This window comes from Bubalus bubalis, chromosome 10, assembly GCF_019923935.1.
Source record: "Bubalus bubalis isolate 160015118507 breed Murrah chromosome 10, NDDB_SH_1, whole genome shotgun sequence".
NCBI lineage: Eukaryota > Metazoa > Chordata > Mammalia > Artiodactyla > Bovidae > Bubalus > Bubalus bubalis.
The window spans coordinates 16,910,576-16,932,482 of record NC_059166.1 but is presented as its reverse complement, the minus strand read 5'-3'; the positions used below and the strand labels follow the sequence as shown (position 1 = coordinate 16,932,482).

The 21,907-nt window shown below is 43.8% G+C and overlaps 1 protein-coding gene across 2 annotated transcripts; it reads right to left on the bottom strand.

The window, feature by feature from the left end:
• Window positions 1–5,508: 5,508 nt before the first annotated feature.
• On the bottom strand, window positions 5,509–11,883 carry LOC112587353 (retinoic acid early transcript 1E). Of its 2 annotated transcripts, none has more exons than XM_045161913.1 (6): window positions 11,610–11,883; window positions 10,585–10,764; window positions 9,542–9,805; window positions 9,019–9,300; window positions 7,746–7,885; window positions 5,509–7,382 (listed from the first exon to the last, which is right to left on the bottom strand). In XM_045161913.1, exons 2-5 carry the CDS (start codon window positions 10,655–10,657, stop codon window positions 7,776–7,778), a joined length of 729 nt encoding a protein of 242 aa, XP_045017848.1. In that variant the 5' UTR covers window positions 10,658–10,764; window positions 11,610–11,883; the 3' UTR covers window positions 5,509–7,382; window positions 7,746–7,775. The 2 variants fall into 2 exon arrangements, with proteins under 2 accessions (XP_045017848.1, XP_044780047.2); XM_044924112.2 differs by having other exon boundaries at window positions 5,509–7,344; window positions 11,610–11,865.
• Between the last annotated feature and the right edge of the window lie 10,024 nt (window positions 11,884–21,907).

The following is a 21,907-nucleotide window of genomic DNA, read 5'->3' as shown; positions in this document are numbered from 1 at the left end:
TTGAAAATTACATAAGTTATAATGATCCAGTATTATTTGCCATTCAAAAAAAAAAAACAAAAAAACACAAAACCTTCTCTTCCTCCCAGCAACCATCCAGGGGGAATTAAAGTTCCTGAAAGAAGGCCAATTCAAGATGGCTTCTACTCTGGTAGAAACAAAAAACAAAAAGATGAGAAAAAACAATAAAGAAATGGGTCCTCATCAAACTTATATACTTTTGCACAGCAAAGGAAACCATAAACAAAACAAAAAAGGCTAACTACAGACTGGGAGAAAAGATTTGCAAATGATGTCACCCTTGCAGGTAACAAGGGCTTAATTTCCAAATATATGACAAGCTCTTACAACTCAATAATCAAGACAGGGAACCCAATCAAAGAATGGGCAGAAGATCTAAATAGACATTTCTCCAAAGAAGGATTACACATGGCCCATAGGCACGTGAGAGGATGCTCAATATCAATATTTATTATTTTTAATTAATTAAAAATTTTTATTGTATATTGGAGTATATAGTTGATGAAAAATATGTGTTAGTTTCAGGTGTACAGCAAAGTGATTCACTTATACATATACATGTAACTATTTTTTTTATAAATTCTTTTCCCATTTATGCTATTACAGAATATTGAGCAGATTTTCCTATGCCACAGAATAAGTCTTTGTTGGTTATCTATTTTAAGTACAGTAGTGTGTATATGTCAATCCTAACCTCCCAGTTTATCTCTCTCCATCACCTTTCACCTCTGGATATATGCCCAGGAGTGGGGTTGCTGTATCATATGGTAGCTCTGAACCTGCCTGCAATGCAGGAGACCTGGGTTTAATCCCTGGGTCAGGCAGATCCCCTGGAGAAGGAAATGGCAACCCACTCCAGTATTCTTGCCTGGAGAATTCCATGGACAGAGAAGCCTGGCGGGCAACAGTCCCTCGGGTGGCAAAAAGTCGGACACGACTTAGCAACTAAATCACCACCACATGGTAGCTCTGTTTTCAGTTTGAAAGGAATCTCCATACCATTCTCCATAGTGCGTGTATCAGCTTACATTCCCACCAACAGTGTGGGAGGGTTCCCTTTTCTCCACAGTCTCTCCAGCATTTATTGTTTGTTCAGTTCAGTTCAGTCGCTCAGTCATGTCCGAATTTTTGTGACCCCATGGACTGCAGCACGCCAGGCTTCCCTGTCCATCACCAACTCCTGGAGCTTGGTCAAACTCATGTCCATTGAGTCGGTGATGCTTTTTAACCATCTCATCCTCTGTAGTCCCCTTCCCCTCCTGCCTTCAATCTTTCCCAGCATCAGAGTCTTTTCCAGTGAGTCAGTTCTTTACATCAGGTGGCCAAAGTATTGAAACTTCAGCTTCAGCATCATTCCTTCCAATGAATAATCAGGACTAATTTCTTTTAGGATTGACTGGTTGGATCTTCTTGCAGTCCAAGGGACTCTCAAGACTCTTCTCCAACACCACAGTTCAAAAGCATCAATTCTTCTGCACTCAGCTTTCTTTATGGTCCAACTCTCACACCTATACATGACTACTGGAAAAACCATAGCTTTGACTAGATGAAATTTTGTCACCAAATAATGTCTTTGCTGTTTAATATGCTGTCTAGGTTGGTCGTAGCTTTTCTTCCAAGGAGCAAGCATCTTTTAATTTCAAGGCTACAGTCACCATCTGCAGTGAGTTTGGAGGCCAAGGAAATAAAGTCTGTCACTGTTTCCATTGTTTCCCCATCTATTTGTCATGAAGTGATGGCACCAGATGCCATGATCTTTATTTTCTGAATGTTGAGTTTTAAGCCAGCTTTTTTACTCTCCTCTTTCACTTTCATCAAGAGGCTCTTTTGTTCCTCTTTGCTTTCTCCTGTAAGCGTGGTGTCATCTGTGTATCTGAGGTTATTGATATCTCTCCTGACAGTCTTGATTCCGGCTTGTGCTTCATCCAGCCCAGAATGTAGTGTGATGTACTCTGCATATAAGTTAAATAAGCAGGGTGACAATATACAGCCTTGATGTACTCCGTTCCCAATTTGGAACCAGTCTGTTGTTCCATGTCTGGTTCTAACTGCTGCTTCTTGACCTGCATACAGATTTCTCAGGAGCGAGGTCAGGTGGTCTGGTATTCCCATCTCTTTAAGAATTTAGCAGAGTTTGTTGTGATCCACACAGTCAAAATAATGGGTGAGAACCATTATAGAAAATGACCCTGTGTTCCCTCCACCCTTCCACAAGGTGAGTGCACCATGAGAAGACAGCCCTCTGTGAACCAGACATATTCCAGTGCCTTGATCTTGGACTTGCCAGATTCCAGAACCACGGGGAAAACTTTCCTGTTGTTTGTAAGCCACCCAATGTATGGTTACTTGTTATAGCAATCCCATGGGACTAAGACAGGGAGGAAGGGCGCTCACAAAAGCCTGGTGTCTAAGACACGGGGTTCAAGTCCCCTGAAAGGCAGGACAGGCAGAGGGTACCCCAGACTTAGTGTCTTTCCACCCTTCCCCCATCCTCACTGGTGTCTCCATTTAACCCCTGATGTTCTGTAGCCACTATGGCTGAGGACTTCCCCAGGGTACATGCTGATCCCAGTACAGTAGCCCTAACACACACTGGGGAGAGGAATCAGCTACATGGAAAGGAGAGTGCCAAGGGCAAAACATGTGAAAAAAATATGTGACCCTGTCTGAATCCCACAGTTAACAACCCTAGCTGAAAAAACAAACCATCCCGTGGAAAGTAGTGGTAAGTATTAGGGCAACCTCTTCAGAACAGCAGGGAGGACTTGGCAAGGTGGGCATTGGCTCTAGGGTTTCCTGGAGCGGGGCCAAGGGGTGGTGTGGGAGGGGTGGTGTGGAGTGTGGTTGGGTTGGTGAGGTAAAGGGAGATGGAGAGGGAGGGCGGGCGGGGGAAGGTAGGTTGCATTTGAAAGCTGCTGGGGAGTAGTCTCCAAGGTCACAGCTTAGGCTCCCAAGTCCCCACTTTTCTGTTGAAGCTGCTTCTGCTCCCTCTGGACAGAGTCCAGGACACACGGGCCATGAGTGTCTAAGGGTGGGTCCGGGGGTCTTGCCATGCAGGCTCCTGGCTTCCCAGCTGAGCTGCTGCACAGACCTGGGAACACCTGTGATGAGCGGTAAGAGATGAGGGAAGGTGGGGAGAAGGGCGATGTGGGGAGGAAGGAGTTGGGGGACAGTGAGGAGTCTGGGCCTGGAGAGGTGGGAGGGGTGTGGTGGAGAGGGTTGGGTCCCCTCCTCCACCTGTTGGGCCCCCTACAAGAGTCCCTCCCCATGAGCTTAGTAGGCAGGGGAGGGATTGAAGGGAATCCTATTGCTCAGAGGCTCCAAAGTGAAAGTCACTCAGTCGGGTCCAACTGTACAGTCCATGGAATTCTCCAGGCCAGAATACTGGAGTGGGTAGACTTTCCCTTCTCTAGGGGTTCGTCCTGACCCAGGAGTCGAACCGGGGTCTCCTGCATTGAAGGCGGATTCTTTACCAACTGAGCTATCAGGGAAGCCCCAGGCTGACTAGAAACTGAGGGAGAGAATGCAGTTCAGCCCCTGGGCCTGGGGGAGGCGTCAGCTGGTGAAGGCTGCCCCAGTTGACACCTGTCACAAGGCAGATATTTTTGTGTGGTGTTTCAAGCTAAAAAAAAGAAAGTAAATGATAGGGGGTATGAGCTTCTTCCCTGTCCCTGCCAGTTTTTGGTTCCCTTGGAACCTAGGGGTCCAGGCCAGAGGGTCCGGGCCCAGAGAAAGGAAAAGCTGGGGAGCCGGTCACCACTGAGGCCTCTTCAGCAACAGTCCTGACACACTGCTCACCCCACACTCTCCATGCACACCTGTCTTCCCACACTTCAGCCCCCACAGTTACACACACAAGCCCCCTCGCCATCACACTGCCCTCCATCACCCACAGCCCAGCCTGACTCTCCAGCCTCCCCCACAGCCCCCTCACATACACGTGTTCCCCACATAGGCTTCATGCTTCTCACTTATACTCCTTCCACCCTTGTGCACGTCACCCTTCCTGAAATTTTCCATGCAGGTCTCCTCACACTCCCTTCCCTCTGTTCACACCCCATCCCCCACTGCCCACACACTTTCTTCCGCACACAAGTGCCTGCTTGCCTGCCCCACTGGCTCTCCACTCTCTGCAAAGTCACACCGCGTTCCCTTCCCTCAGGGACCCTGGCTTCCTCATACTGTCTGTACACACTCCTTCACACAAATTCCACACAGAAGGCTCCCATCTACTTCCACTGCCATCCAGAAACTTTCCCCTCACAGCCATTTCCCTTCACTCTCTTCCTCCTCTCTGGGTCCCCCAGGGCATCCCCCTCAGGGCCCTCTGTCCACTCCCGTTCTGTCCCAGGCTCAGCTGTCCACAGTCACAGACACACACACACACACACACACACACACACACACACACCAAGGTTCCCAACATTCTCACACGCTAGTTGTGGCTGCTCCGCACACATCCAACACACTCTTTCCAGCATTCCCTCACTCTCTTCACATTCACCTTCCTATCACAAATTAGTGTCACTGCCCCCCACACACCTAAGTAGGAAATGGCAACCCACTCCAGTATTACTCAGCAAACGTGCTCCTACTGGCATACAGCCCCGAGCCCGCACGAACAGTCACCTTCATGCGTTGATCAACCTAAAATGAACGTTTTTGTGTTGTGCTAAATAGAAATCCTCTTTTAGTTACAGGATCAGCCAGTTCTCCTGCTGTCACATATTGAGCAGTGTACCCTTCGCTGGTATTTCTTTTCTCGTCTAGTAGGTGTCACATTTCTAGACGTCCCTGGGTCTGTTTCTTGGCTCTTTTCTAAAACTGCTCTCTTGCCTTCCTTCTTGCTCACCAGTTCCCTTTGTGCTGGGAATGCAGCCTAAGCCCCCGCAAGCTTGGTTGGGACAGTGAAGTCTTCATAAAAATTACCACGAACTCTATGGCTTGAAACAACCAAAATTTATTCTTTCAAGATTGTGAGGGTTAGGAGTCTGAAATCAAGCTGTCAGTAGGGCCCTCTCTGAAGGCTCTAAGGGAGGCTCCATCTTTTCTCTTCCTGACTACTGGTGGCTGCATTCTTGCTTGCAGAATCCCCATGGACAGAGGAACCTGGTGGGCTGCAGTCCGTGGGGTTGCAAAGGGTCGGACATGACTGAGGTACTATGCACAGCACTGATGCTTGCCAGAAACCCTTGGCATTGCGTAGCCCCAGTGTCTATTTCTGTCCTTCCATGACACTCATGTGTCTTGTTTTCCTATATCCGTCTCTTCTTTGCGTGTCCATGTTTCTTTCAAGGTGTGCCTCCTGGTAAAGGCACCAGTCTTTGGATTAGAGCCCAACCTAATCCACCCTGACCTCACCTTGGTTGGATTACATCTGCACACACCCTATTTCCAGGTGAGGTCTCCTTCACCTAATGGTAGGACTTCAACACATTTGAGCCCCTAAAGTAAAGGAGTTTCAATAAACATTCATGTGATTCTCACTGGGCAAAAAAGGTACAACGTATAATTGAATTCTCTGCATTACTGAATATATTCCTGACAGGAGAAAACTTCAAGTTTGTCTAGACATGAGTGAAAACTGAAAGGTTAAAATTTTTTCCGATGTTGTCTTCTTCTCGTCCTGGTATGAATGTATGAGCTCAAACATCCTCTGTGTTTGAGCATTGTTTTTAGGTGTTTCTGAGGTCGGCAGTGTTCTCTGTTAGCCAGTTCAGTGCAGTCGCCCTTTCTAAGTGGGAAATATTAATCCAAGAGTTCATTCTCTTCAGTTTTGTTGTGCATGAGCTAGTTTAGAGCACCTGATAAGGGTGCATCTAGGTTGTGGAGAGTCCTTTAAATAATATCTTTTCCAGTATGCATAATTTCCTGGTTGCAAGTCATGGAACATCTAATCTTCATCCATAAATTATTGAGATAAGATTTAGAATCAAGCTTAGAATGTCTTTTTAATAATTCGATTAGGGGCTTCCCTGGTGGCTCATTGGTAATGAATCTGCCCGCCAATGCAGGAGACACGAGTTCAGTCCCTGTCCGGGAAGATCCCACATGCTGCGAAACAACGAAGCTCATGGGCCACAAATCCTGAGGCTGTGCCCTGGAGCCTGGGCGCTGCAGCTACTGAGCCTGTGTGCCCCACCTACTGAAGCCCACAGCCTAGAGCCTGTGCTCTGCTATGAGACGTCATCACAGGGAGCTGCTCTTGCACCGTAACTAGAGAGCAGCAAGTAGAGAAAGCCCGCACACAGCAGTGAAGACCCAGCACAGCCAAAAATAAATACATCTTAAAAAAACAATTCAGTTAAACTTCACAATAATGTAACACAACAAATAGGAGTACCACAGCGTATATATTCTTTTGTGTCCAGCACTTGCCTCTCAAATCCTTTTTATGAGGCATCTATGGTTTTACTGCAGTAATTTATTCTTTCTTTATTGCGTTATAGTGTTCCATTCCTGGCTATATCACACTTTATCCTTTCTTCTGTCCTGGATACATTTTTACACATTAACATGTTAGTATGTTAATACATATATTAATCTGCATGATAATTCAACTGGTAGCCTCATACTTTTCTGTCATGACATCTAGGCAGTTAGCACTTGATTGCGGTTTCTGCATATGTATTAGTCTGCTAGGTCTCTAAAGAAAAGCTACTTTTCTATACTCAGAACACCAAATATGACACCAAAATGTGGGTTTTAGAAACTCTGATCCAGGAACCAGGACTCCGACCAAACGTATACTTCCTATTGTATCACAACACAGACTATAACCACACACCACCGACTGAGTGGTTTCAACAAGTCTTCCTGGAGGTGAGGATTTTATCACATGAATTAAGAAGAACATTCAGCCCATAAAAGCATGCGGTAACTTAACTATACATGAAAGTGAGTGTGAACACATAAATTATGTCTCATTAAATCACACAGTATATCCCTAATGCATTATCTTCTTAACAGAATTAAAAAAATGCCAACCCCCGCCCCCTGCCCCAATTCCACCCCACATGAAGGCAAGTCTGATGGAAAGAATAGAATTGGAAGTCTTAACTGATTGTGAGCAAATATTTGACTTTTGCAAATCCTCAAAATGACCAAGTCAATACATCTTAAGGGCCCATCAACAGTCGTGGAAAGTGAAGGAATTCTTAAGCATAGGCTTCTTTAGCTTCTTGTTAAATCCCACTCTGAGTAGAAGGTAGTATATTAGATCAACAGCCAGACTGTCATCAAGGGTCAGTTTTTGCCACCCAGAGTTGGTTTAACATTGTATCTTCTCATAGTCCAGGGAGAAACATCCAGATGATGGAATAGCTGTTAGAACACTGGGGAAAATGTTGAGCTAGATAATGCTATCATCAGAGAACAAAAGGTTTTTTTCATCAAAGGGCTGGGAAAGCCTGAGTAAGATCTCAGGACAACACCCCACCCCACCACGTCTACATCTTGTACCCGGGGCCCCCAAAGGAGAAGACACTTGTCTTCATCCCCACTCCCACTGCACTGTCCTGCTGCCCACACCAGCCTCTTCTTCCCCACCAACAGAGTGGTTCCCAACCCTACAGGGAAGTGTGGGGGCCCAAGACAAAGACAGAACATCATCTTGATAAAGATGGGTCCAGTGGACAGGGGCTTGGTGAAACCCATGGCTCACCTCTCCCAAGTCCTGACCAGAACAAACCTGCCTAGGAGCCAGAGGCCGGCTGGCTTCTCACCTGCTGTGGTCCCTGATTTCTTCATAATATTCATGATGATGAAGCAATTAGAACTAACTGGGTGATGATCAATAGGATAATGCAAGAGACCAATCGGATGGATGCAGACTGGCTGATATCTGGGGCCATTATTAGTGGTTCTAAAACGAAAAAGCAAAAGCCTTGTCAAATCTAAGAATACACCTTCCTCAGCACCTGCTGTCCTTAGCACATGTTCCCCATATAGTTACTGACTCATGTGAAGCCACTCTTCAGGTCCGGGTATGGAAAGATTAACGGGCTTGTGCTCTGTCTTTGTGGAGCTAATATTTCTCCTGAGTTGTGTTAGTCGCTCAGTCATGTCCAACTCTTTTGCGTGCTCATGGACTGTAGCCAACCAGGCTCCTCTGTCCATGGGATTCTTCAGGCAAGAATACTGGAGTGGGTTGCCATTTCCTACTCCAGGGGATCTTCCCAACCCAGGGGTCAAACCCGGGTCTCCTGCCTTGCAGGCAGATTCTTTACTGTCTGAGTCACTGAGACAGCAAATGTCCATCTGATTATCTTTCAGGTGGACATGTTTACTGTGAGGAGTCCTTTTTGAGGAGGACACAATTGGGGGCACTTAATTCTGTCTGGGACGGAGAAGGCGATGGCAACCCACTGCAGTACTCTTGCATGGAAAATCCCATGGACAGAGGAGCCTGGTAGGCTGCAGTCCATGGGGTCGCTAAGAGTCGGACATGACTGAGCAACTTCACTTTCACTTTTCACTTTCATGCATTGGAGAAGGAAATGGCAACCCACTCCAGTGTTCTTGCCTGGAGAATCCCAGGAACGGCGGAGCCTGGTGGGCTGCTGTCTATGGGATTGCACAGAGTCGGACACGACTGAAGCGACTTAGCAGCAGCAGCAGCAATTCTGTCTGGGAAGGGATAAGGGCTTCACTAAGTGGCATTGGAGCTGCTTAAAGGATCAGTACGACAGAAGGGAGAGAAGGCCTGGAAACATAATGCATATATAGATTTGGGGACCATCGAGCAGTGCCTGGAGTCTGGGTCAATGGTTAATGAGGAAGGGGGCTCCTGTGCTGAGGGAGGTGGGCTGGGAAAGGAGGATGCTGGCAAGTTCTGTGCTATGCCCATCACTGACTCTCCAGACAGGAAGTCCACCAAGAGATCAGTCACTCCATCCATCCATTTTCAATTACATAAACATATGTGCTCATATCCACACATGAAGGCACTAGACCTTTGAAGAGAGCTGCCACCTCCCCCACGTCCGACTCAGTTACCTGTGGGCTCTGGGAGCTGCATCTTCTCCCAGTGTTTCAGGAATTCCCTAAGCCAATGACTGCAGTCTCCTATTGAAATGTTCTTGAAATACTCTGCCAGTTCCTGGTTGTTCTCCCACTCCTCCTTGATGCCTGTGGCTCCAGGATCGATGACTGTCCAGGTTATGCTCATGGTGTCAAGGAGGAGGGCTGTCTGTCCATTGAGGCTGAAGTGCAAGGATGCACCAGAGCATTGCTCGGCTTCACGTTGACAACACAGCTTGACCTGCAGGGTGGGAGGACCTGTGCCCCCCACACACAATGAATCACCCTGGACTCTCCACAGTCCATCCTCCCCAGTCACTCAAGTGTGTCTGCACATCTAGGGGCTCGTGATCTTCTGACCATGACCTGCCCCATTTTACCCATCAGGTCCACCGGGTCTCTAAGGGTGGATCGTGTTCAGTCCTTTCACAGGAATCTCCTCCCTGCATGCACTCTTTCTCTTGCTGTCTCCAGCTCCCCACCCCCTTCCCATACTTACCCCTCGTCTCATTTTTGTCCAGTTTGATGACAGGCAGGACCATCCTGAGCTCTTTTCCTGCTTCTACCAGCGTTTGGCTTATTTCAGTCCACGCTTCCGTGTCGTTTACCTCCTTTCCCAGGAAACCCAAAGGTTTGACCTCATTGCTGTCACTGTCATATTGGAGGAAAGGCTTTGTGTCCACGGAGCCCTGGACTTGACACCAGGGCTGGCCAGATCTGGACTGAGATTTGACAGTGAGGTCAAGGCACAGAGAGTGGGCATCTGTGAGAGAAAACCACAGGTATGGCTGGGAGTTTCCTCCTCCAGGGCCTGGTTGCAGAGGGAGGGGTCTCTATCCCAGACCCCCTCCTCTGCTGCATCCTCAGTCCTGCCTCACCTTTAACTGTCTGAGCTTTAGTTAAACACTTTGATGCCACCGTGGATCTTTTCCATCCATATGCTATTAGCAGGAAGATTTATCTGATATATGGCGGCTCAGGCAGTAAAGAATCTGCCTGCAATGCAGGAGACCCAGGTTTGATCCCTGGAGAAGGAAATGACAATCCACTCCAGTATTCTTGCCTGGAGAATGGACAGAGGGGCCTACAGAGTCCGTAGGGTGGCAAAGAGTTGGACACACCTAAGTGACTAAGTATGCACATGCCAGCTTGTGAGGCAGCAAAAACAGAAGACAGTGTCTGGTTTCTAGAGACTTAAAATCTATCTGAACAGACAAGACTTTCAACAGAATGGGGAGAAGGATGCCATAGGACACATGCCACATTCACGATGGGTCCCTAGTCATCAGGAAAGTTTTACTGGAGTAGGAGGTGGAACTTGCCAGGAGAGGGAAAGCTGCTACAGGAGCACAGGCCCAGGCACCATGCCTTGGGTGGGGTCCTGGAAGGCAGGGTGTCACCTCCTGGGCAGCCAGTCCAACTAAACCACACCCTCACCATCCTAAGAGCAGGTGGACAGGGGCCCACCAGGGTGGAGCCCCTTCCCTCCCCATTTTCTCATGTCCTCCTCCCCCACCAGAGCCCCAGATCCAGGACACTCACTGCCCAGAGTCTTCCCGGCTTCTATCAGCAGCAGTATCAGCAAAAGATGACCTGCGGTTTGTGCCAGTGACATTCCTCCCTGCAGTTTTACGAGAGTGACCAGCAAAGGTAGCCTGGGGTGTGTCTATACCTCTGTCTCCTGGCACCGCCCAAAGTCTTCAGTCCTAGACTGAGGAAGCCCTGTTGAAAAACAAGAAAAATAACACTTATACCCAGGAAGTATTTCTTAAGTTTCAAATGTAATTACTCATTAAAAAAAAATAGTCATGACATTACAAAGCCAAATTCACTTTGAATAACTATCCTCTCTCCAAAAAAGCCCTTTTCTGGTGTGAGCAAGAAAAGCCCACGTTTTGTTGGCTCTTCTGCTCATTCCTTGAACCACTTCCTGCTCTAATCTTTCTTTGAACTCACTTCCTCCCTCACCCCCACCCCACCGCCGCTGCCATCTCCTGCTCAGGTATCCCTTCTTTTCTCCTACATCCACTTTCCATCCTAACCTCTCAAACCTTCTCTGTAATGATTACGATTCACTACATGTTAGTCAGTCAGTCGTGTCCGACTCTTTGCGACCCCATGGACTGTAGCCCGCCACGCTACTCTGCGCATGGGATTCTCCAGGCAAGAATACTGGAGTGGGTTGGCATTTCCTTCTGTTAATCAAACTAGCAGCGGCCAACCCCACCAGGTCTGTCATGTCGGAGGAGAGTGTACAACAGAGTCCAATAGTCCTGTTGGAGCCGAGCTCCAGAACAGCCGGGAATTTATTACCATTTGCTCACCCGAAGTGGCAAAGTCCTCCTAGGGCCCCGGAGGAGCAAGCTCACCGCAAAACTGACGAATTTTCCCGAGTCAAGCAGCAGCGGCCCCCTCCCGCCTTTCCCAGCCCCCTCCCCTGCGCTACCCGTCTCCAGCACGACATCAGCCGCGCAGGTGGCTGAGCCCCGCGGTCTCCGGGCTGGTGGCTTCGGGGTGGCGAGAGAAGACAGAACATTTGCGGGGGCCCGTCCTGGGTTCGCACTCACCGCCCACTCCTTCTCCGCACCCGGCTCCTGCGATCTGCGGGGCGCGGTCCTCGCCTGCCCGGTCCAGCCAAGGTCGCTTTCGAGCAGGTTGAAACCCCGAGAGAACAACCACAAGAGAAATCCTGAAACTCTCCTCGGGGTTTTCAGTTTGAATCGCTCTTTCGAGTCTCGGCCCGACGCCTCGTGGCCCTGGCTCGGGGGAAGCTCGGCCGGCGTCGTTCGGAGAGGCGTCGCTGGAGCGGGGATCCCCGGGCGGGCGCGGAAGAGGGCCCCGGACCGAGGTGCTGCGCTCGGGGGACGGCGCCCCTGGAGGCCCGCCCGGTCGGTGAGTGAGTCTTTGTAAGGAAGTGCCCAGGGTTGAGGGGTGATGACGAGGCTCTTTCCGGTTGTCAGTCTGGGCGCCGCGGCGGTGACTTCGGGGACCCAGGACCTGGAACGAGGCCCGGCCAAGGAGCCAAGGGCGACTTGTCGGTCCTGCCCGGCCAGTTTCCTGGCGCTCAGGCTCCGCCCCTCTCTTCTCTACCATCCTATCCTGTAAGTTTCCCTGGCCACCTGACCAGCTTCATGGACGGCATTCCTTATAAGGGCAGCTCAGTTAGAACTGGACATGGAACAACAGACTGGTTCCAAATGGAAAAGGAGTACGTCAAGGCTGTATATTGTCACCCTGCTTATTTAACTTCTATGCAGAGTACATCATGAGAAACGCTGGGCTGGAAGAAGCACAAGCTGGAATCAAGATTGCCAGGAGAAATATCAATAACCTCAGATATGCAGATGACACCACCCTTATGGAAGAAAGTGAAGAAGAACTAAAGAGCCTCTTGATGAAAGTGAAAGAGGAGACTGAAAAAGTTGGCTTAAAGCTCAACATTCAGAAAACAAAGATCATGGCATCTGGTCCCATCACTTCATGGGAAGTAGATGGGGAAACAGTGGAAACAGTGGCTAACTTTATTTTTCTGGGCTCCAAAATCACTGCAGATGGTGATTGCAGATGTGAAATTAAAAGACGCTTACTCCTTGGAAGGAAAGTTATGACCAACCTAGACAGCATATTAAAAGCAGAGACATTATTTTGTCAACAGAGGTCAGCCTAGTCAAGGGTATGGTTTTGCCAGTGGTCATGTATCAATGTGACAGTTGGACTATAAAGAAAGCTGAGGGCCGAAGAATTGATGCTTTTGAACTGTGGTGTTGGAGAAGAGCCTTGAGAGTCCCTTGGACTGCAAGGAGATCCAACCAGTCCATCCTAAAGGAGTTCAGTTCTGGGTGTTCATTGGTAGGACTGATGTTGAAGCTGAAACTCCAATCCTTTGGCCACCTGATGTGAAGAGCTGACTCATTTGAAAAGACCCTGATGCTGGGAAAGATTGAGGGCAAAGGGGACGACAGAAGATGAGATGGTTGGATGGCATCACCAACTCAATGGACATGGTTTGGGTGGACTCCGGGAATTGGTGATGGACAGGGAGGCCTGGCGTGCTGTGGTTCATGGGGTCACAAAGAGTCGGACACGACTGAGTGACTGAACTGAACTGAAATAAATAGATGAGCTAAATAAAATACATGGCAGCAGGCCATTTATTCTTCCGACTATTCCGTTACTGCCACCGCCCTTCTAGGCGGTCTGTGATCAAGTCTGGGACAAGTTAGAGGGCGCAGGGCACCACCCCACCTCTAGGAACAGTCCCTCTCTGCTCCTCCCCCACAGTGGTTCCACGTTCACCTTGAACCTCCAGGGTCCTAGGGACACGGTCTTCCCCAGCACCTCTCACTTCACACTGCCTCCCACACGGAATGTCTGTTGTGTATTGGTTTGATCTGATTTCAAATCCACTTGCTTTTGACTTAAATGAGGTTGTACTACTTGTTTATGACTTAAGTGAATTGTTCTAGTCCACTTGTTTATAACAAAAACAAAAAAGCTAGTTTTTCACAGTAAAGTTATTTTCAGACTAGAATGATGTAAGATGTGACCGAGTGTCATTTCATCCATTGTGGTTCATAAGCACTTTTTAGATCATCTGCCATGGGTCCTCCCTGGGAGCTTGTCCAGAGAACACACCCATTATGGAATGTGAGTTCTTTATCTATTCTAGATGTCAGTCACTTACCACATATATGTGTGCTTGTTCTTGTGTTCAGTCGCTCGGTTGTGTTTGACTCTTTGCGACCCTATGGACTGTAGACCATCAGGCTCCCCTGTCCATGGGATTTGCCAGGCAAGAAGACTGGAGTGAGTTGCTGTGTCCTCCTCCAGGGAATCTTCCTGATCCAGGATCAAACTTGTGTCTCCTGTGCTGGCAGGCGGATTCTTTACCAATGAGCCACCTGGAAGCCCTACCAGACACATGACTTGCAAGTATCTTCTCTCATTTTTTCACTTTCTTCATGGTATCTTTTAAAAAGCAATTAAAAAATTTTTTTGAAAAAGTCTTTTTTTTTTTCTGTTGTCATTTGTGGCAAGCATTGTATTTAAGAAGAGTTTTGTCAAATGCAAAGGCAAAGATTCACTCATCTTTTCTTCTAAGACTTTCATAGTTTTAGCTCTTCAATGTATGTCTATGATCCAATTTGAGTTAATTTTGTATATGGTGTAAGGGGGCGGCGGGTCAACCTCATTCTTTTGCATGTGACTCTCCAGTTGCCCCAGCACCTTTTGCTGAAAACACTCTTCTTTGCCCTTGACTTGAAAATCAATTGACCATTGTCGACTTATAAAATAGTCACAACCTAAAAGTTGAGAGCTGTGTTTTATTTGGTGGAAATTTTTAAGACATAAATCCCGGAGGTAGCATCTCAAGTAGCCTCGATAGAACTCTTCCAAGAAGGCAGCAGGGAGGACTCAAGTGATGCAGAAGTTTGCAACAAAGGGCAGGTAGTCTGAACATCAAAAGTATTTTTGTGAATTAAAGAAAACCAGATATCTCAAGTTAGGGAATTTAGTGCTTTCCTATATATGGGAAGATGCAAGAGTTTGGGCTCACTGAATTCATTCCTTTCATATGCATCTCGGCTCTCTGAGGCCAATTGTCTGTGTTTTCACCTTCTGAGTTCCTCAGGGCTCCCAGTAGCAAGTGGCTGCAGCCTGATTCCTGCCATATCACACAGGTGTTCTTTTCCCTCCTGAGTACTCTGGAGGGCTGGAATCACTGATGACTGCGACATCCTTGTTTACTCACATAACAGGAAATATTCCATTTTCCAGTCCTTTCCCTTGGTCAGAAATTCGACCGATATTTGGGAGACATTTCATGACCAATTTTGGTGCCACGGTGCTGGGAGGCTCATCCCAGGTCAGGTGAAGGTTTTCGTTGATATATCGCTCCGGGTGTTAGTTTCTGGATTAGACCCATTGATAGACAATGAAAGATTTTCTGGGTCCTCTGTCTTTTAACCTATTGTGATCCAAGAGATGGTTCCCTTCTTTTCTTTTCCCATACCTAGAGTCACACTATTATAATTATTGATCACATACAGAACTAAATATTTGATTAATTGTTTTAAGTCACGGTTACGTTTGTTGGAAGCCTGGTTATACACTCTGAGACAACAATCTTATAAAATAGAATATAAGTAATGTAGCTATTAATAGAAACATTGACAGAGTCATAGTGTAGTAGAGACACAGGCATAAACAATTTGGAAATGAAAAATAAATTAAAACAAAGATTAGTATCACTAGTTGTAATCCAGTTGTAATAAACCATCAAATCCATAGGAGAGCCAGCTGGAGAATCCGAATTTTGCCAGTATCAGGTAGAGAGAAAAAGTTAAACGTTTCATCTTTGTTTACAAAGTCTTAATATATCAATTTGTGACAGTATCAGAGAAAAAGGTTTACTGGAAAGCAGATTCAAGTTAGTATGTTTTCTAAAAAACTTTTAAGTTTTCTTAAAACTTTTCTAAAAGTTATAAATTATATTTATCTATTTAGTCTCATGTACTTAATTCCTATTGATCTGCAGAAATTAGTCAGGTTTTCTATTAGAGTGTGTCATTTATTACCCAATTTAGTGGCATTACCTAAAGGCTATCAGAAACTTACATTTGTTTAAACGGGTTCTTTTTATGAGTCTTTTTGAAAATCTTTATTTTGTACAAGCAATATAAAATTATAATACTCTATGAAGGACAAATTTAAAATAGTATAGTTAAAACTTTGAATACAATGTAATTAGCAGGAAACTTGGATATTTCTGTAACATATAACCTTTTAGGATAATAACTAGAATTATGACTGATAACATTATATCAGGACATATCAGATGTTAGGGATAAATTTTGGAATATCTATATTAATGACATTTATCTATACATTGGAGAAGGCAATGGCACCCGACTCCAGTACTCTTGCCTGGAAAATCCCATGGACGCAGGAGCCTGGTAGGCTGCAGTCCATGGGGTCGCTAAAGGTGGGACATGACTGAAGCGACTTCACTTTCACTTTTCACTTTCATGCATTGGAGAAGGAAATGGCAGCCCACTCCAGTGTTCTTGCCTGGAGAATCCCAGGGACGGGGGACCCTGGTAGACTGCCGTCTGTGGGGTCGCACAGAGTTGGACATGACTGAAGCGACTTAGCAGCAGCAGCATCTATACATTACAACCTAAAGTTTACCTTCAATAACTTGACAATGTTTTTGAATTAAAAATAAACTTAATTCTCTCTGAGATGTCTCAGAGATGCTTTTTTGAAGCATCCCTGAGTCAGCTGGAGGCTAAAGGAGCTTTAGTTAGATTTTACTATTTGGGAAGTTTGTTAGAAATATTAAAAAAAAAGTTTTAAAACACAACAGGATCAAAGGTCACTGAAACAGTACTTATTCACTTCACCAAAGTCACAAAAACAGTTAAAATAAATATGGCTCACCTAAGGGCACAGAAACTCATGCAATTTGTTTTCAAACAGCAGCACTTTTAACAGAAAGAGAAATCAAATTCCAGTCTTGCATTAGCTTACTTAACAGAATCCATTTAGTTAGCTTCAAGGCTCAGATGGTAAATGCCTACAGTGCGGGAGACCTGGGTTCAATCCCTGGGTTGGGAAGATCTCCTGGAAAAGGAAATGGCAACCCACTCCAATATTCTTGCCTGGAAAATCCCATAGACGGAAAAGCCTGGTAGGCTACAGTCCATGGGGTCGCAAAGAGTAGGACACGACTGAGCGACTTCACTTAGAACTTAAGCATTGTTCATCCTAATTATGTATAAAAATTTTTTCTTCCTCAGGCTTCCTTTGCATATTCTCTCATAACTTTCTGTATTCATCCTGTATCTCATTTTTCTGTCTAAATATGATCAACCAGCTAATTTTTTTCCTCCATAAAATGTAATCTCATTTCTCATATCTTTTTTAACTGAAAACATTTATTTTACTTCTTACTATATACTGAAATGTTACTGTATTATTCCTTATAGCTTTACTGACATGTTTCAATTAGAATCCTCAACACTTAAAATCTTAGTTTTTAGTAAAAGCTAAGAATTAAGCAATGAACTGTCTTTTACACTAGCATTTTATAGACTGGTTATCATAAACACCAGTGATAAGATTTTAAAACTTTTGTTCTCTTATAGAGAACATCTCAATGTGATGGCAACATTTTTTGATATTTCTAAATACCTTTAGTTTTTTTATTTAGTAATTGATGTTTCAGTATATTTTATTTAATAAACTTTTATTACAAATTAACACAGTTCTAGAACGTTCAGTCAGTCAGTCATTTCAGTTGCTCAGTCATGTCCGACTCTTTGCAACCCCCTGGACTGCAGCATGCCAGGCTTTCCTGTCCATCATCAACTCCTGGAGCTTGCTCAAACTCAGTTATCAAATATCTAGAAAGATTATTTTAGGTAGACATTTCTAAAATATAATTATTTTAAAGAGTTTATCCCAATGTTTTTATCTCATTTACATTTACTTTCAGATTTCAAAATATCAAGTTATTTTTCTTATAACAGATCTAGTAAGGTCTTATGTATTAAATCTAGGTACAATAAGGAGTTACATAATTTTGATGACTCTTGACATATCTATATCAGTTAGATAAACAAACAAACATTAACCAGATAGCAACTTAATATTGAATATTTGCCAGTTCATGTGAACCTGAAAGTTACTTTAGCCACTGTCTTTAAATGAAAGTGCTTTTTATTAAAATTAAATAGTTATTTATAAATTTAATGTTGATAAAACTTTTTAGAAGTAGAGATGTCTCATGTATAATGTGTACACAGAAATATACAGGCAAAACCATAGATCTCATAGCTTCACTTAAAAGATTAACCATGAATCGGGTATTAAAATATAAAGTTATTAGTTTACAAAGAACAGCTGAAATACATTAACGTTGTTTGCTCAGATGACTAAGGCTTTGTTATCTGTAAGGTTTGGTTAACAGAACATTCCCAGGGCTTTTAATTTTAAACCTGCCACTTTTTCCCCTTGGTTTCAGGTCTTGTCTGATGGAGCTAATTAGGCTCAGTCTCAGTCCTTGTGGCTTGTATTTACATTTTGGTTTGTAAGAGATTTCTAAGAGAGCCAGTTGCTTTTATAGTTTTCTAAAGAACAGTTCTGTCACCTAAAGATATTAAAATCAGTGATAAGATGTTTATTTTTGTATTTTATTTATTTTTTTAAACTTTACAATATTGTATTGGTTTTGCCATAAATCCACATGAATCCGCCACGAGTGTACACGTGTTCCCAATCCTGAACCCCACTTCCACCTCCCTCCCCATACCATCCCATTGGGTCATCCCAGTGCACTAGCCCCAAACTTCCTGTATCCTGCATTGAACCTGGACTGGCAATTCATTTCTTATATGATATTATACATGTTTCAATGCCATTCTCCCAAATCATACAGGGTTATCGTTACCATCTTTCTAAATTCCATATATATGCGTTAGTATACTGTATTGGTGTTTTTCTTTCTGGCTTACTCCACTCTGTATAATAGGCTCCAGTTTCATCCACCTCATTAGAACTGATTCAAATGTATTCTTTTTAATGGCTGAGTAATACTCCATTGTGTATATGTACCACAGCTTTCTTATCCATTCATCTGCTGATGGGCATCTAGGTTGCTTCCATGTCCTGGCTATTATAAACAGTGCTGTGATGAACATTGGGGTACACGTGTCTCTTTCCCTTCTGGTTTCCTCAGTGTGTATGCCCAGCAGTGGGATTGCTGGGTAATAACGCAGTTCTATTTCCAGTTTTTTAAGGAATCTCCACACTGTTCTCCATAGTGGCTGTACTAGTTTGCATTCCCACCAACAGTGTAAGAGGGTTCCCTTTTCTCCATACCCTCTCCAGCATTTATTGCTTGTAGACTTTTGGATCACCGCCATTCTGACTGGCGTGAAATGGTACCTCATAGTGGTTTTGATTTGCATTTCTCTCATAATGAGTGATGTTGAGCATCTTTTCATGTGTTTGTTAGCCATCTGTATGTCTTCTTTGGAGAAATGTCTATTTAGTTCTTTGGCCCATTTTTTGATTGGGTCATTTATTTTTCTGGAGTTGAACTGTAGGAGTTGCTTGTATATTTTTGAGATTAGTTGTTTGTCATTTGCTTCAGTTGCTATTATTTTCTCCCATTCTGAAGGCTGTCTTTTCACCTTGCTAATAGTTTCCTTTGTTGTGCAGAAGCTTTTAAGGTTAATTAGGTCCCATTTGTTTATTTTTGCTTTTATTTCCAATATTCTGGGAGGTGGGTCATACAGGATCCTGCTGTGATGTATGTTGGAGAGTGTTTTGCCTATGTTCTCCTCTAGGAGTTTTATAGTTTCTGGTCTTACATTTAGATCTTTAATCCATTTTGAGTTTATTTTTGTGTATGGTGTTAGAAAGTGTTCTAGTTTCATTCTTTTACAAGTGGTTGACCAGTTTTCCCAGCACCACTTGTTAAAGAGATTGTCTTTAATCCATTGTATATTCTTGCCTCCTCAAAGATAAGGTGTCCATATGTGCGTGGATTTATCTCTGGGCTTTCTATTTTGTTCCATTGATCTATATTTCTGTCTTTGTGCCAGTGCCATACTGTCTTGATAACTGTGGCTTTGTAGTAGAGCCTGAAGTCAGGCAGGTTGATTCCTCCAGTTCCATTCTTCTTTCTCAAGATAGCTTTGGCTATTCGAGGTTTTTTGTATTTCCATACACATTGTGAAATTATTTGCTCTAGCTCTGTGAAGAATACCGTTGGTAGCTTGATAGGGATTGCATTGAATCTATTGCTTTGGGTAGTATACTCATTTTCACTATATTGATTCTTCCAATCCATGAACATGGTATATTTCTCCATCTATTAGTGTCCTCTTTGATTTCTTTCACCAGTGTTTTATAGTTTTCTATATATAGGTCTTTAGTTTCTTTAGGTAGATATATTCCTAAGTATTTTATTCTTTCGGTTGCAATGGTGAATGGAATTGTTTCCTTAATTTCTCTTTCTATTTTCTCATTATTAGTGTATAGGAATGCAAGGGATTTCTGTGTGTTGATTTTATATCCTGAAACTTTACTATAATCATCGATTAGTTCTAGTAATTTTCTGGTGGAGTCTTTAGGGTTTTCTATGTAGAGGATCATGTCATCTGCAAATAGTGAGAGTTTTACTTCTTCTTTTCCAATTTGGATTCCTTTTATTTCTTTTTCTGCTCTGATTGCTGTGGCCAAAACTTCCAAAACTATGTTGAATAGTAATGGTGAAAGTGGGCACCCTTGTCTTGTTCCTGACTTTAGGGGCAATGCTTTCAATTTTTCACCATTGAGGATAATGTTTGCTGTGGGTTTGTCATGTATAGCTTTTATTATGTTGAGGTATGTTCCTTCTATTCCTGCTTTCTGGAGGTTTTTTATCATAATGGATGTTGAATTTTGTCAAAGGTTTTCTCTGCATCTACTGAGATAATCATATGGTTTTTATTTTTCAATTTGTTAATGTGGTGTATTAACATGGATCAATTTGCAGATATTGAAGAATCCTTGCATCCCTGGGAAAAAGCCCACTTGGTCATGATGTATGATCTTTTTAATATGTTGTTGGATTCTGTTTGCTAGAATTTTGTTAAGGATTTTTGCATCTATGTTCATCAGTGATATTGACCTGTAGTTTTCTTTTTTTGTGGCATCTTTGTCAGGTTTTGGCATTAGGGTGATGGTGGCCTCATAGAATGAGTTTGGAAGTTTACCTTCCTCTGCAATTTTCTGGAAGAGTTTGAGCACGATAGGTGTTAGCTCTTCTCTAAATTTTTGGTAGAATTCAGCTGGGAAGCCGTCTGGACCTGGGCTTTTGTTTGCTGGAAGATTTTTGATTACAGTTTCAATTTCCGTGCTTGTGATGGGTCTGTTAAGATTTTCTATTTCTTCCTGGTCCAGTTTTTGAAAGTTGTACTTTTCTAAGAATTTGTCCATTTCTTCCACGTTGTCCATTTTATTGGCATATAATTGCTGATAGTAGTCTCTTATGATCCTTTGTATTTCTGTGTTGTCTATTGTGATCTCTCCATTTTCATTTCTAATTTTATTGCTTTTATTTTTCTCCCTTTGTTTCTTGATGAGTCTGGCTAATGGTGTGTCAATTTTATTTATCCTTTCAAAGAACCAGATTTCGGCTTTGTTGATTTTTGCTATGGTCTCTTTTGTTTCTTTTGCATTTATTTCTGCCCTAATTTTTAAGATTTCTTTCCTTCTACTAACCCTGGGGTTCTTCATTTCTTCCTTTTCTAGTTGCTTTAGGTGTAGAGTTAGGTTATTTATTTGACTTTTTTCTTGTTTCTTGAGGTGTGCCTGTATTGCTATGAACTTTCCCCTTAGGTCTGCTTTTACAGTGTCCCATAGGTTTTGGGTTGTTGTGTTTTCATTTTCATTAGTTTCTATGCAAATTTTGATTTCGTTTTTGATTTCTTCTGTGATTTGTTGGTTATTCAGTAGCGTGTTGTTCAGCCTCCATATGTTGGAATTTTTAATAGTTTTTCTCCTGTAATTGAGATCTAATCTTACTGCATTGTGGTCAGAAAAGATGCTTGGAATGATTTCTATTTTTTTGAATTTACCAAGGCTAGATTTATGGCCCAGGATGTGATCTATCCTGGAGAACGTTCCATGTGCACTTGAGAAAAAGGTGAAATTCATTGTTTTGGGGTGAAATGTCCTATAGATATCAATTAGGTCTAACTGGTCTATTGTGTCGTTTAAAGTTTGTGTTTCCTTGTTAATTTTCTGTTTAGTTGATCTCTCCATAGGTGTGAGTGGGATATTAAAGTCTCCCACTATTATTGTGTTATTG